Source organism: Phacochoerus africanus, chromosome 14 (assembly GCF_016906955.1).
Source record: "Phacochoerus africanus isolate WHEZ1 chromosome 14, ROS_Pafr_v1, whole genome shotgun sequence".
NCBI classification, from domain to species: Eukaryota; Metazoa; Chordata; class Mammalia; order Artiodactyla; family Suidae; genus Phacochoerus; species Phacochoerus africanus.
In genome coordinates, this window is record NC_062557.1 from 43,153,885 (window position 1) to 43,168,213 (window position 14,329).

General features: G+C 56.8%; 1 protein-coding gene across 2 annotated transcripts in view; it reads right to left on the minus strand.

Annotated features, from left to right (window-relative positions):
• Positions 1–12,461, minus strand: part of RAB11FIP4 (RAB11 family interacting protein 4) — a 106,446-nt gene extending 93,985 nt beyond the window's left edge. The window contains exon 1 of one of the 2 annotated variants that reach the window (XM_047757823.1): positions 12,279–12,461. In XM_047757823.1, the coding sequence (XP_047613779.1) occupies positions 12,279–12,437 (159 nt within the window). In that variant the 5' untranslated portion in view covers positions 12,438–12,461. The remainder of the gene's footprint in view (positions 1–12,278) is intronic. The other variant, XM_047757822.1, reaches the window with a different exon arrangement.
• Between the last annotated feature and the right edge of the window lie 1,868 nt (positions 12,462–14,329).

Genomic DNA, 14,329 nt, shown 5'->3' on the forward strand with positions numbered 1-14,329 from the left:
TTCAACCTTCAGGGTAAGCTCTGCCCCGTCCTCTCCATCCTGCCTCCACCTGCCTGGTCCCATCTCCCACCTGCCCGGTCCCCTCTCCCACCTGCCCTCCGGCCTGAGGATGTGTTTCTCCTCTGGTGCAGCCAAGCTTCCCTCCGCCCTGGTGGACCCTGTTCAAGACTCAGGCCCAGCATCACCGCTGTGAAGGTTTTTCCATCTCCGGGCAGAGTAAGTCTGCCGTCTTCACAGCCCAGCCATCACAGCACCACAGGCCTCCAGGCCTGCCCTTCTCCCAGGTGTAAGTAGATTTCTGTCTTAGACCCTCCCTCCCCCATGGGAGCCCCCTCAGGAAGGAACCCTAAGCTCCCTCTGTGTATCCTCTTGCGCTGTAACCGTGCGGGACCCTACCAGGCCTTCCCCAGACAGACGACCCCCAGGTCCTTCCCCGCCTCTTGCAGGAGGAAAACGTCAGCCTCTGAGGCTTTCCCAGAGTTCCAAAGAACACTTTTTTTTTTTTGGTCTTTTTAGGGCCGCACCCAAGGCATATAGAGGTTCCCAGGCTAGGGGTCAAATCAGAGCTGTAGCTGCCAGTCTACACCACAGCCACACAGCCTACACCACAGCCACGGCAAGAGAGGATCTGAGTAGCATCTGCGATCTACACCACAGCTCATGGCAATGCTGGATCCTTAACCCACTGAGTGAGGCCAGGAATGGAATCTGAGTCTTTGTGGATACTTGTTGGGCTCTGAGCCAAGACGGGAACTCCCCAAAGAACACATTTAATCAGAGAAGTAAGAAAATGCAGAAACAGAGGAAAACAGTCAAGCAAGACAAACGAATAAGAGCTTAGCCATTAAACGAAATCAAGGACCTTGAGCTCCTCCTGAAGGGCTACAGATAATATTCTGAGCCATATCCTTGAGCTGTTTCGCAAATACGAAAGCTCCCACCAGGTGGAAGAAGTTAAGCGCGTGCTGACCGCAAGCACACAGGCCCCAGACCGGAGGGAACCAGAAAGCTGATGCTGTTGGGCCCCGATTACCTCACCACCAACCAATCAGAAGGACGTCCCTGAGCTGAGCACGCCGCCTGCGCCCACCCACCCCCGTCTTTGAAAACCTTGCCCTGAAAGCCATCAGGGCATCCAGGCCTTTCGAACACCAGCCGCCTGGACTCCCCGCTTGGTGCCCGGCAGTAAACCCTGCACTTTCCCTCACCACAACCTGGCATCAGTAGATTGGCTCTACTGCATGCAGGTGAGCGGAGCCAAGTTGGTTCGACAAAACCAAACCAGACACAGAGCTGGTGCTCAAACAGATCTATGAAAGAATGGAGGAGTTCCCGTCGTGGCACAGCAGAAACGAATCCGACTAGGAACCATGAGGGTGGGTTCAATCCCTGGCCTCACTTGGTGGGTTAAGGATCCGGCATTACCATGATCTCCAATTCGACCCCCAGCCTGGGATCCTCCGTATGCTGCCAGTGCGGCCCTAAAAAGCAAAAACAAACAAACAAAACCCTAAAAGAATGGAAACGGAGGGCGCCCTTGAAAACCTTCAGTTAGTAATGTCATGTTAACAAATATTTATAGCACTATGTGTCAAGCTTAACACATGTTGCTAACAATATCCCCACTTTACAGATGAGGAGACTGAGGCACAGAGAGGTTAAGTAACTTCTCAGGCTGACACAGCTAGAAAGTAGCTGAGTTGGGTTTCAAACCAGGTTTGCCTGATGCCAGGGATCTGGCTCCCAAGCCCTTCTCTGTGGCACAGAGAGAAAGTTAAAGCCAGCCTGGCCTGACCTGAGGAGGGGGGTGGACGGGGGATGGGAAGCAAGAGGGGTTAAGGCCAGCTGGGGCCACAAGGCGTCTGTGGCTGGAAAGAGCCTGCAGCACCAGCCTCGGCAGTGGAAGAGCCCCGAGAACGTGGACTAGGTGCCAGCGGGGTGTCCCCAGATTGAGAGCCGGGTCCTGACCCCTTTATACACGTGCCGGGGGGCTGCAGCAGATGGAGGAAGAAGGGCACAGGGCGCAGCAGGAAACCGGAGCAGCCAGAGAAATAGGGGCCTCCAGGGCCTCTTTAGTCACCGTTTGCACAGGAAGTGGCGGTGATGCATCATTCAGGGTGCGGTGGCAGGTGGCCCCCTCTCTCCTCTGAAACCTCAGCTTCTGCCGGCACCTGCCGCCTTCCACAGCCCCTTCCAGCTGGCACAGCGCCGGAGCCCCACCTGCAGGGCCCACCCGGGCTTCCTGGCAATGCTCGCCTGACCCGCAGATTATCAATCTACCTCCACTGACAGCCCCTGCCAGGCACGGCTCCACCCCTGGAACACAGACCACCCGAGACTGAGAAAGCCCGAGGAAGCCTCGGACTTGTAGGTTTCTCTGTCACATCTGACAGTCAGGTCTGACTGTGCTCCCTCTTCCCTGACACTTGAATCTGCGACCCCCTAGTGGCAGGCAGCCAAGGAGGCAACTTTAGAACCAGCCAGACCTGGCTTGTCATGCCACCTCCTCCAATTACTGTGGGACCCTGGCCAGCTCATGTCACCTCTCGGATTCTCAGGGCTGTTGCAAGGGTGAAGGGAAATGAGAAACAGGAAGGCCATCAACCCGAATCATTCCCTCACCCCTGGCCACAGTGAGTCTCCGGCGGCCACAGCAGAAACTCTGGCCCTTGCCCAAGGGCGGCCAGCCCTGGAAAAGTAGGAGGGGGAGGAAAGGGGCCAGACGTGCATTCCCAGCGGAGGCACGCCAACCCAGGTCGTGGGGTAGGGGGGCTGGGGAGACCGCGCCAACAGGTGCCGTGCTCGGCCTTCATATAGTATCTCTTCTCCTCAAAACGGTCCCACAAGCAGGGGTTCTGACCCTCATTTTACAGATAAGGAAACTGAGGTCCAGCCATCATAGTAAGTTCTCTTTTAGAGAACCTGGGCTTTCTCTTCTTTCGGAAAGGTCTCAGCTCTTGCCAGACCCGATGGCCTATGTGGGAGGCGAAGTGAGAACTCACAAAACCCACTAACTCCAGTGAGGGCTGGCAGGTGCTGGGGTGGCGCTGCCCATCCAGGACTCACCTGAGCCAGACACCCAGCCCCAGCTGCAGAGTGCCCTCGAGGTCACCATCAGACCCTTGTTCCCGCCTGAGCTCTCACCTTCTGCCTTTCCCGGGTCTTCACCCCGCAGAGCCACTTGTAACAACTCCCTGAAAATGCCAGTCAGCAGTGACTTTGGGGTGGCAGTTTGCAAAGAATTGGTGGCTCTGAGCTCTGGCTCCTGGGGATCAAGGATCAGAAGATGGTGGTGAGACGGTGAGGGGTGGAAGGGTGCAAAGAGCCAAGTCTAATGAGGGGCGGTCCGTAGATCCCACTGGAGAGGCCAGCGCTCATGCCAACAGCACATGCAGGCAACAAATATGGCTCTAGCCAGTTCTTACCCTGTGCCAGGAGGAGGCAAGGGGCAGCTCTCAGGCTGAGAGGATGGGCAGAGGGCAGTCGGCCTCCCAGACAGAAGATGAGTAGCAACTTGCCTAGCAGATGCCTTCTGGCTAGAAGCCCAGATGCCTCAAGCCAGCCCAGCTGAGTCCCTGGACCCCCACGCCTGGCAGTTGGTTGGTTGGTTTGACAGCCATCCTGGTGACATAAGGAGGTTCCCAAGCTAGGGGGCGAATCAGAGCTGCAGCTGTCAGCCTACGCCACAGCCACAGCAATGAGCGAGGCCAGGGATTGAATCTGCATCCTCATAGAGAGGAGGTTGGGTCCTTAACTCACTGAGCCACAACGGGAACTCCAAGCCTGGCTTGAAAGGTGGCTGAACCGCGCCTTATCAAGTTCTGTGCTTCTCTCTCATATAAGCTTCTCTGCTGTGGGCAGGGAGACCCAAGGGCCAGGGAAGAAGGAGCTGAGGCCTCTGAGGAGCAGCAGGGCTGAGGCACCTTCCCTGTATCTGTCCACTGCCGGTGCCACAGCCCCGCTGGCGGAACAGGTGCATCTCAGGTTCCACAGGCCAACCTTCCTGCTGCCTCAGTCCTCCCCCCACAGCAAATGCAGCCTCCAAATTCTCCCAGTTCCTCTCACACTCACGTCCAACGGGCTCTCCTATCCAAATCCAGCCACATCTCCGCCGCTGCGCCCCAGAGCCAGGTCTCCGGCCAGTCTCACCCGGTTACCTGATAGCCTCCCCACTGGTCTCCCGGCTCAGCCCTGCCCTCCCCTCACTGCTCATGGGCCTCACAGGGCCCCACCTGGCTCTGCTGGGTCAGGCGCCCCGGATCTCCGCAAGGAGCAGCCCCCCACTTCGCTCCAGGCTCCACTTAAATGTCCGTCCATGGTCATTCCAAGGGCAAAAAAAAAAAATTTTTTTTCTCTTTTTAGGGCAGCACCCGCGGCATACAGAGGGTCCCAGGCTAGGGGTTGAATTGGAGCTGCAGCTGCCAGCCTACACCACAGCCACAGCCATGCCAGATCCGAGCTGCGTCTGCAACCTACACGACAGCTCATAGCAACACTGGATCCTTAACCCACTAAGCCAAGGCCAGGGATCAACCCCGAGCCCTCATGGATACTAGTCGGGTTGGTTAACCACTGCACCATAAGGGGAACTCCTGCAAAAATCTTTCTGTTTCAGTACTTTCTGCTTCTTCCTGGTACCTTACTCCCCCCACAGGAACTCCTTCTCCTTTGCCTGTCTCTTTCCCAGTCCCACCCCCAGGTAAGCTCTAGGCTACTCCTAATTCCCAGAGTTTTGGCATATGGCAGGAATGTAAAATTTAATGTAAAAAAAATTTTAAGGAGTTTCCCTGTGGCACACTGGGTTAAGGATCCGGCATCATCACTGCAGCGGCTTGGGTCACTGCTTTAGCACGGGTCGATCCCTGGCCTGGGAACTTCCACATGCCACGGGTGCAGCCAAAAAGAAAAGAAAAGAAAAAAAAAATTAAATCCTGGAAACACGTACTAAGACAACAACCAAGTACAAAAAGCATTTCCATTAAGACCGCTGTATAAACATTTCAGGGCACTGACCCAATCATGCGGTGGCAGTTCACCCAGGCATGACATCGTGTTTCCAGGCCAGCAGGCATGTCCCCTCCATCTCACCCGGATCTGGCTCACCCAGCTCTGTCAGCCCCAGCCAGCTGTCTGCCTGCCTTCTGCGCTCAACCTGGAGGCACTGCTCAGGGCCCAGGAGTGGGGACAACCGCTGGGTGGGCCAAAGGGACCACTGCAGCAGGAGGCAGAGGAGCCCCCACCACTCCGCACTCCAGGGCTGGGGCAAACCCCCTGCAATCCCAGACGCACAGGCTGGTGAACATGGATGTTCCTATCTGCACAAAGTAATGTGGAGTGGGGCACTTGGGGGGACCCGCCAGGCACTTGGGGGCTGCACCAGCCCCAGATCTGCACTGCCCTCCAGGGCAGGGTTGACCCGTGCAGGTGGCGGTGGGGCCCTGGCCTATGGAAGGGGGACTGGTTTCTCCCCCCACCCACCATGTTCCTGGCTCCCCAACCCACCCCATCCCCCCAGTCAGGGGGATCCTGCGGTCCAGCCTCCCTCCGGGCGCTGCCTCCTCAGCCCTCAGCACCGATGAGGCACTCCTCGCTCTGCCCTGCTTTCACCACCAGCCCATCTCCTTTCTCCTTTCTTCTTTGGTTCTCTTCCGGGTGCAGGGGAAATTTGGGGCCTCAGAGTTAAGGCCAGATCTGACAGCTGATCTGCCTGCCCAGCCTGGTGACTCTGTGCCTTTCACCGTCTACCTGTAAAAGGCAGATAAATTCTTTTTCACAGAGTGAATGGCCGGCACCCACCGGGAGCTCATCTATGCTTTAAGAGTCTCTATCCACTGACACCCCTCCGAGGGCACGGCCTGACCTACCCCTGATGTATGTCTCAACAAAGGGGGCCACAGACCACACCGCCCTCCACCAAAGTACTCCTGATCTAGATCCTGGTGTCCTTTTTACTTATTTATTTTTTGTCTTTGTAGGGCCGCACCAGCAGCATATGGAGGTTCCCAGGCTAGGGGTTAAATCGGAGCTGTAGCCACCAGCCGACACCACAGCCACCGCAACGCCAATCCCAGCCGTGTCTTCAACCTACCACAGCTCACGGCAACGCCGGATCCTTAACCCACTGAGTGAGGCCAGGGATTGAACCCGCATCCTCAGGGATGCTAGTCAGATTCATTTCTGCCCAGCCACAACAGGGACTCCTAGATCCGGTGTCTTGGGAATGAAACTATAGCCCAGAGAGGTTTTTTGCACATGCATTCAGGCTGAGTGGAGGTTTTCTGCCAAGATGGACCAGGCCTCCTGGACTCTGTACACGCTCCTCCTCCCAGCACAGCCAAATGGGGATGCGGGCAGCCAGAGGCCCGAGGATGCTGCTGGGTGTCATGTGGTACCATGTCCCGTTAGAGTGGGGCGCTTAGAGGAGACCTGTTCTCCAACAGAGCCTTATGCTCCACCTGCCAGGAGTGACGCGTTGGCTTCGCTGGCCTTCTAGGACCTGTCCGTTCCACACCCCCTGCCACCACCCAAGTCAGGACCCTCTTCCCCTCCAACCAGGTGTCACAGTCCCCTCCCGGATTCAGCCTCTGTTCTCAAGCACACAGCTGATCCTGCTGCCCCGACTTTCCCAGCATCTAGAGAACCTCTGAGCCTTCCGCGATCTGGCCCCGCCTTCCTCTCTAGCCCCTCCCCCGTCACCTCCCCCCCTCCAGCCACAGATGTACGCATACCCACTGCTTCTTCCCCAGCATCCCCTCCCCTTCTCTTCAGAGCAGAACCTGGCTTTCGTTCAGGGATCCCCTGCCCCTAGCATCCCCAGGACTGGCTCCTGATGAGTGCTGGCCCATTCTAGCACCTTAACCCCTTTGCCAGTTCAAACACAGGAGGAAGCCAGGCAGTGCCAGCAGCTCGTCCGTGGCAGTCGTTAGTCCAGAGGGGACATGGGGACTAAGGGAGCCCAGTCTGAAGCCTTATCTCATCTGCTCAAGGTGAACAAGGAAGCCCGGTGCCCCAGCTGCTTCCAGCACCTGCTAAGAAGGGAGGAAATCACGGACCAGGTGGGCTCCAGTGAGTTACTGCCCCAAATAATTAGCAACATCCTGAGATTCCCAGCAGGAAGGACTGGCCACTGCTCAGAAATGGTACAGGGTTAACGGGTGGCAGAGACACAGACACCACTCAACTACTTGTGAATCCCCTTTTCTAGCCAGAATGGTGGTTTTCAGACTGGGGAAGGGAGAAGAATATGTTTCCCAGGGATGAGGCCCAAGGTACCTCCGGTTGCTCCCAAGGTCTTCCACTCCTAGACGCAGGAGAGGCTGGAAGCTCAGAGCTGGACATGGAGGTTGGGCTGAGAGCACCAGGGACTGTGTGCAGATCTTTTTCTTCCCCATCTTTTTTTAGGGCCGCACCCGCAGCATATGGAGGTTCCCAGGCTAGGGGTCAAATCAGCTGTAGCCGCTGGCCTATACCACAGCCACAGCAACGCCAGATCCGAGCCGCATCGTGACCTACACCACCGCTCACGGCAACGGCGGATCCTTAACCCACTGAGCAGTGCCAGGGATTGAACCTGCGTCCTCATGGATGCCAGTCAGATTCGTTTCCGCTGCGCCAGGACAGGAACTCCCATTTGCAGATCTTGACCTCAACCCCCCAAGAACCCCTGAGCCCAGAAGAGCCTTTTAAAGATGGTTGCGTTTACAAAAATAAATAAATAAATAAATAAATAAATAAATAAATAAATAAGAGCAGCAATTCTGAGAGCATGCCTACCCTGTGCAGATACTGAATACCTGATGTGGATTAACTCACTCAAGCCCCACAACAGCCCCATGATAATTCAAGGAACAGGAACTGCTATCGCCCCCATTTTATGGATGAGGAAACAAAGGCCTAGAGAGGTTAGAAACAAAAGCAAGACAGCAGAAGTCAACAGGGGTTCAGGGCACTGGCACATCATTTCTCATACTCGCTGCAGCGGTCCTGCTCCTGGTTCTAAGCAGTCCAGGCCTTCAGGGCTGGGACAGCGCTGTCTACCCCCACCCCCACCTGCGGTCTTGAAAACATCAAGCTTCGTCTCTCACACATAACTCGTGTTTTCATCACATTTCCTTGACTTCCCTTTTTCTTTCTTTTTGTCTTTTTCTTTTTCGAGTGGCACCTGCAGCATATGGAGGTTCCCAGGCTAGGGGTCAAATCAGAGCCACAGCTGCTGGGCTACCCCACAGCCACAGCAACATGGGATCCGAGCTGCATCTGAGACCTATGCTGCAGCTTGCAGCAATGCCGGATCCTTAACCCACTGAGCAAGGCCAGGAATCGAACCCGCATCCTCATGGATGATAGTCGGGCTCTTAATCCACTGAGCCACAGCAGGATCTCCCTTGTCTTCTCTTTTCTATTGTGATTCCTAAGCCAATGAATTGGGGGAATATCAGGAGTTCTCCTGTGGTGCAGCAGGTTAAGGATCCAATGTTGTCACTGCAGCAGCTCAGGTCGCCACTGTGGCACGGTTTTGATCCCTGGCCCAGAAACTTCCACATGCCATGGGCACGGCCGAAAAAAAAAAGAAAAAAAAATTAAGGGAATATCAGAGATCAATCTAATCCATACATGACATTATTATTAACTGAAGGCTGAACTTGATTGAGACTTCCTTAGTTTTTGCCTAATGTCCTCTTCCTGTTCCAGGATCCCACCCAGGACACCACATCACATAGAGATGTCATGTCTCCTTAGGCTCCACTTGGCTGGGACAGTTTCTCAGAACTTCCTTCGTTCTGAGGACCTTGACAAATTTCAGGAGGGCTAAGCGGGTGTTCTGTAGCGTGTTCCTTGGTTGGAATTTGTGTGATGTTTTCTCATGACTAGACTGGGGCGATGGGTTTTGCAAAGGAGATCACAGTGGTGAAGTGGCCCTCTGATCACAGGGAGGGGCACCGTGAAGGGTACATACCACTTCCATGCCTGATCACGGCTGCTGCTGAGCGTGATCAGCTGGCAGAGACAGCATGTGTCAGGCTTCTCCACCGTAACGCTGCCCTTTCCGCCTCTTTCCACGCTGTGCTCTTTAGAGGGCAGTCACTGTGCACAGCTGACACTTACAGGGTGGGTAGTGATGCGCCACCTCCTTGATGGAGAATTACCTACAGAAATTATTTCAATTTTCTTCTGTATGGGAGACTTTCCAGTACTTATTGATTCATTTATTAAATCACTTATTGATATCAATATGGCCTCGTGGGTATTTGTTTTACACTTTGCCACCAAGAATATTTTGATTTTTTCGCAAGGCATTTGATTCTGGCATCCCTGGTGTTCTGGGTGCAATTGATAAAATGTGAGGAATCAGCACGGACCAAATCACTGAGCCCCGTATCTAATGAATGAGGCTTTTCCACCCTAGAGCACCAGGGGACCGGGAAATCAAGGTCTCCACATGATTTGTAAATACATGAAATAGACACTGTCAGAAAACACAGCATTTTGAAATGGCCTTCCTATCTTGTAGTCCATGTGTGAATTTGGTACCTAGTGAGCAGGGCTGAAAAATGTGTTTCTGTGGGTCTCGTCAATGACATAGTGTGAGCAGAGCGGCCCCTACTAGGCTCTGTCCGTGGTCCTGCCCTGGGTTTACAGCCAGCCTTGCCGATGGAGACACAAAGCATCCACTTCTCCAACCTGCAGGAAGCCCAGCATCTGACAGTGACAGAGGTAGGACTGCAACATCTACTGTCTGTTTCAATGGGATGAAATGAACAAGATGAAATTTAACATGAACAAGGTCCAGGTAACAGATTTAGATCCAAGAAATTACTGACAATAGGCCTGATCTCGTCAACAAGTCAGGATTATGAAAACTACAAAAAAAAAAAAAAAAAGAATTTCATTAAAGTAAGAGAGACCTAAAGGTCAGGACAACTGGAGGCATGGTGCAGTTCTCGTGAGGAGACTGAACAAAACAGTGAAGAGCGACATTTTGGGGCCAAATAAGGAAAACTGAATAAGGTGTGCATATTAAATGCGAATTGACTGAAGCAGAAAAGTGCTGATCATTTACTGGGAGAAAAAAAAAAATCAGGTTACAAAACAGTATGCACAGCATGACCTCATTTTATGGAGAAAATCTACGTATAAGCACAGAAACAGCTCTGGAAGGATGTGACCAAGGTGTCAGTACTTTTATTTTTGCTCATCTAGATTGCTAATTTCCCTTAGTGCATGCCAACTGCTTCTGTGGTGATAGAAGATTATGCTTTAAAAAGAAAAGAATCACTGACCCTCTTTCAGGAAGGAGAAGAATCCTGGCTTGGCAGAGGTTACTAAGAGAGATCCCCAGGGGTTTTGGTGGCCAGAAACTTAATATGAGTGCACGCCTCAAAAGGCAGCCTCGCCCTGAGCCATCTAATGTGTGAGAGGTGTTGGGGTTGGAACAGTTCCCGGGGTTCTGCTGGTCCGAAACCCTTCTGCGATACTACTAGGAAAACTCTGTGACACAATTAGTTGATGGCCACTTCAGGGCTGGAAACCAGAGGTTTGGGCCCGGATTGTATAGAAATAGCTTAGGGCTTAAGGAGTTGGGGGTGGGGGGCGGTATTGGCCTAGAGAAGGGCAGATTGGAAGAACTGAGTGGGAAGGGGACAGGAGTGCTGGTTTCGAATATTTAAAGGCTGCCACGTAGAAGAGCGACTCACATGAGCCCCTGTGCAGAACCAAGATGACTAAGTGACAAGCAGGTTTGGCTCCAGAGTGAACGAGGAAGAAGCTTCTAATGAGAGGAGCTGTCCAGCTCAGGGGTACGGTGGTGGGGCTTGCTTGGGGCGCAAACTCAGCCCACATGGCCTCCTGCCAGAGCCTGCCGGGAAGCCCTGCCCCCCACTGAGACTGCGGTTCCAAACTCCAGTTCCAGCTGGAGCAGGTGGCTGCCTCTCCCTGCATCCTGTGTCCCTGAGGGGAAGGAGCTGGGGCTCTCACCATGCCTGGGTTTGCTCAGCCTGACTCCCATCAGGGAGAGGCTTGCCCAGCCTCTGCGGGGGAAGGAAATGGCCCTGAGCAAATCCCAACAGAGGGGCAGGGTGGGCTCCAAAGTGGCTACAGCAGTGAGCCTCCGGGGATGGGCTACCTGAATTCTCAAACTTGACACCTGCCTCACCCTCTTCCACCTACAGCTCCCAGGGACTCCCAGGTTCTGGCCATGCCCAGGGGCCATGCGGAGATGATTATCTCTCTTCTCCCCCTTGCCAGGTGACCAGGAGGCACAGATCCAACTCGGCCATGCCCTGGCTTCTCCCATGTTCTGGAATGCTAGGACCCAGCTGTCCCCGGAACAGAATGCCAGCCAATGCCCATGCAGAGCCTGGGGCCTCAGGTGGCCTCAGGGCTTCTCCCCTGATCAGTTCAGAGTGGGCAGCAGCAGGAGGGCTGGGATGCTCTCCGGCCAGGTGCGTGCCTTGCCCTCCCCCTCAGACAAAGCCACAAGTCCCTGTGCCCCTGGCATGAAAGGACACAGATCTCTGGGGCATTTGTCGATATTCCTCTGCCCACCGCACTGGCAGCACGCACCCTCTCTGATTTCAGCCCTGCTAACAACCAACATAGCTCATGCTTTCCCCCAAATCCACGCGGGCCCACCCCTGCAAACCCTGCTCAGCTGCGCTCCCCAGCTTGGCACCGGCAGCCTTGCCGCAGCCGACATAGCCAGTTGCCAGCCAGGCCTGCCCATCAGAGCCCGCATGGGGTCACCAGGCGCTGGGCCGAGAATCCAGAAAGGCCGCAAGCAGACACCTTCCTCTGTGTTCTAGGTGCAGTCAAGGGGCCCGAGGCGGCAGAGCGCCCGAGTTGTCCTCTTCTCCCCTGGGCCAGGACCCGTGGGGCGCGAGCCTCCCCATCGCATCCTGGAATTCCCGCACACAGACCTCTGCGTCTTGGTCTCCGCAGGGCAGGAAGGGGCGGGGGTCCCGGGGCCGGGATCTGGCGGCTCCGTCCCCTTCCAAACACCCAGTGGGCTGCCGAGAGGTCGGAGGGGCCCGCACGGCCCGGGGAGGGAAGGCGGGCAGAGAAGCCGCCCGGGGCGTGACGCGTGACGCTCGCAGCACGGGCGCTCAGGGTGGAAGACGAGGGTCCGACAGGGCGAGGGTGCCCCAGGGCTCGGGGTCCTCAGCGTGGCTGGGATCCCTTCCCGGGTGCGGCCGCCGCCGGGGGCTGGGAGCGGACAGGTGAAACGGCCGCGAAGCCGGGGAGGGGGAGCGGGCGCAGGCGCGCCGGCCGCGGGCCCTTACCTCCTCGCCCTGGCCGAAGCGCAGTCCGAGCGCCGCGACGCGCTCCACGCGCAGGAAGCCGTCGGGGTCGCGGCCGCACACCTCGAACACCTCGCGCAGGCGGCGCACGGAGCGCAGCAGAGCCGCGGGGGCGCCCGCCCAGCCCGCGCCGCCCGCCATCCGGGCCGGCCCCGCAGCTAGCCCGAGCCCTGCGCCCGCCGCGCCCGCAGCGCCCGCTGGCTCCGCGCCGCCGCCGCCGCCGCCGCCGCCGCCATCGCCGTGCGCCCGCCGCCCGGCGCTGCGACGCGCAGCCTCCGCCCGGCCGCGCGGCGGCGGCGGCGGCGGCGGTAGCGGCCGAGCGGTGTCAGCAGCGGCGCCGCAGCCCCGCGGCTCGGGGCGGGCGGGGGAGGGGGAGGCGGAGGCTGCAGACAAAAGGAGCCGCGCGCCTCCGAGGGCGGCCGCCCGCGCGGCCCCGCCGCCTCCCTGGGACTCGGGGTCCCTCGGCGGCGGCTCCGAGCTCGTCCCGACCCCTGGGAAGCTGGCAGCCGGGGGATGCGACCCACGCCCGGAAATCCAGGGCTGCCCGAAGGCCCCGCCCCTTCGCGGAGGCGTCTTCGAGGAGGCCCGAGCCCCCACTACCCGCGCCGCGGGCCAGCCGCCTCTCACCCAACCTCGGGCCTCCCCACCCGCGGCCCGTGCCTGCCCGCCTACCGCGCCCTTTGCGGGTACCTCGCAGTCTGAGCACCATGTCGTGGGGGGTTCCCGTATTGGCGTGTTGGGCTGTGACAGCTGAGACTCGACTCAGAGAGGTTGGATTACTTCCCCTGGGCCACACAGCCCATGGGAGGCTGGGTCAGGATTCCTAGCCAGTCTGTGGCTGGATGGATCTTGACTCCCTACTTCTAACCTTCTCTGTGCTACCCCGGAAAGAAGAGTTTCCAGGCTTAGGCCCACACAGGCCTCCCAACAGAACTCTGGACCAGTTCCAGACTGGGGAAGGGCGCAGAAAACGGCAGCGGGGACCTTGGGACGGGGTCGGCAAAGAGAGCATGGAGGAGGAAGGGAAAACAAGGGCCAGGGCCACCAGCGCCTTGGGGAGGTTCCCTCCCTTGCCGGGGTTCCCACTCTCACTCTCTCTTGCAGCCCTTGCAGCCCTGGACTCAAGATGAAAGCGGGACAGAGTCTTGGCCCTGGGGGCTGGTGGCACCTTCTAGGCCTGGACCTTAGCCTCCTCCCCATCGTGCTCAGCTGAGCCTCCACTCCAGCTCCTCTCTCAGCCCAGCCCACCCTCCCCTCATCCCTGGGGCTCTGCAGAATCTGGCCTGGCCCTCCTCTCCTCCCTGTTCCTAGTTGCTTAGCATGCCAGGCCCTTGTGGCACCAGTTGTACACAATCGGAATAGAGGTCTTGGCTGAGCCCACCCCTCACTTACGCTTTCCAGCTCAGGTGAGAGTTTTCCTCCTCCAGGAAGTCTTCCCTGATGGCACTCCATCTCACCTGTTAGCTTGACGTCTGGTCCTTTCCTCCAGATGCCTACATGTTTTATCATTCTTTAGTAGGCTGCCCTTCTCTCCCAATTCTCCCTCTCCCTATGCCCACACATGTTGGGAAACCCTCCAAGGCAGGATGTGCCTTAGTTACTTCTTGTTCTTGACCAAGGGTGAGTCCAGAGGAAGCCCTTGCCCAGAGGAGATGGGGCCCGGCCCCATCATTTGCAGGAGCCGAGAGCAGTGTTACAGACCCAGACAGGGAGCCTGGGGTGGGCCCAGTTCTGCGCATGGGCTGTGTGGCTTCTCTTCCCTGGACCTCAGTTTCCCCCTCTGATCTCCCTGCTCATCTGTGACTATATCCTGCTCAGGGGTTGCCGGGCCAGGCTCCCTTCTTTCCAGCCCCAGCTCCAGGGGTAAAGCTGGCCCCTGTCTGCCATTTCCCCTTTGATAGTTTAATTCCTCTGAGAGTATCTCTTGCAAAGAGAGATTTGTAATCTTTTTTTTTTTTTGTCTTTTCTAGGGCCACACCCACAGCATATGGAAATTCTGAGGCTAGGGGTCTAATTGGAGCTGTAGCCGCAGG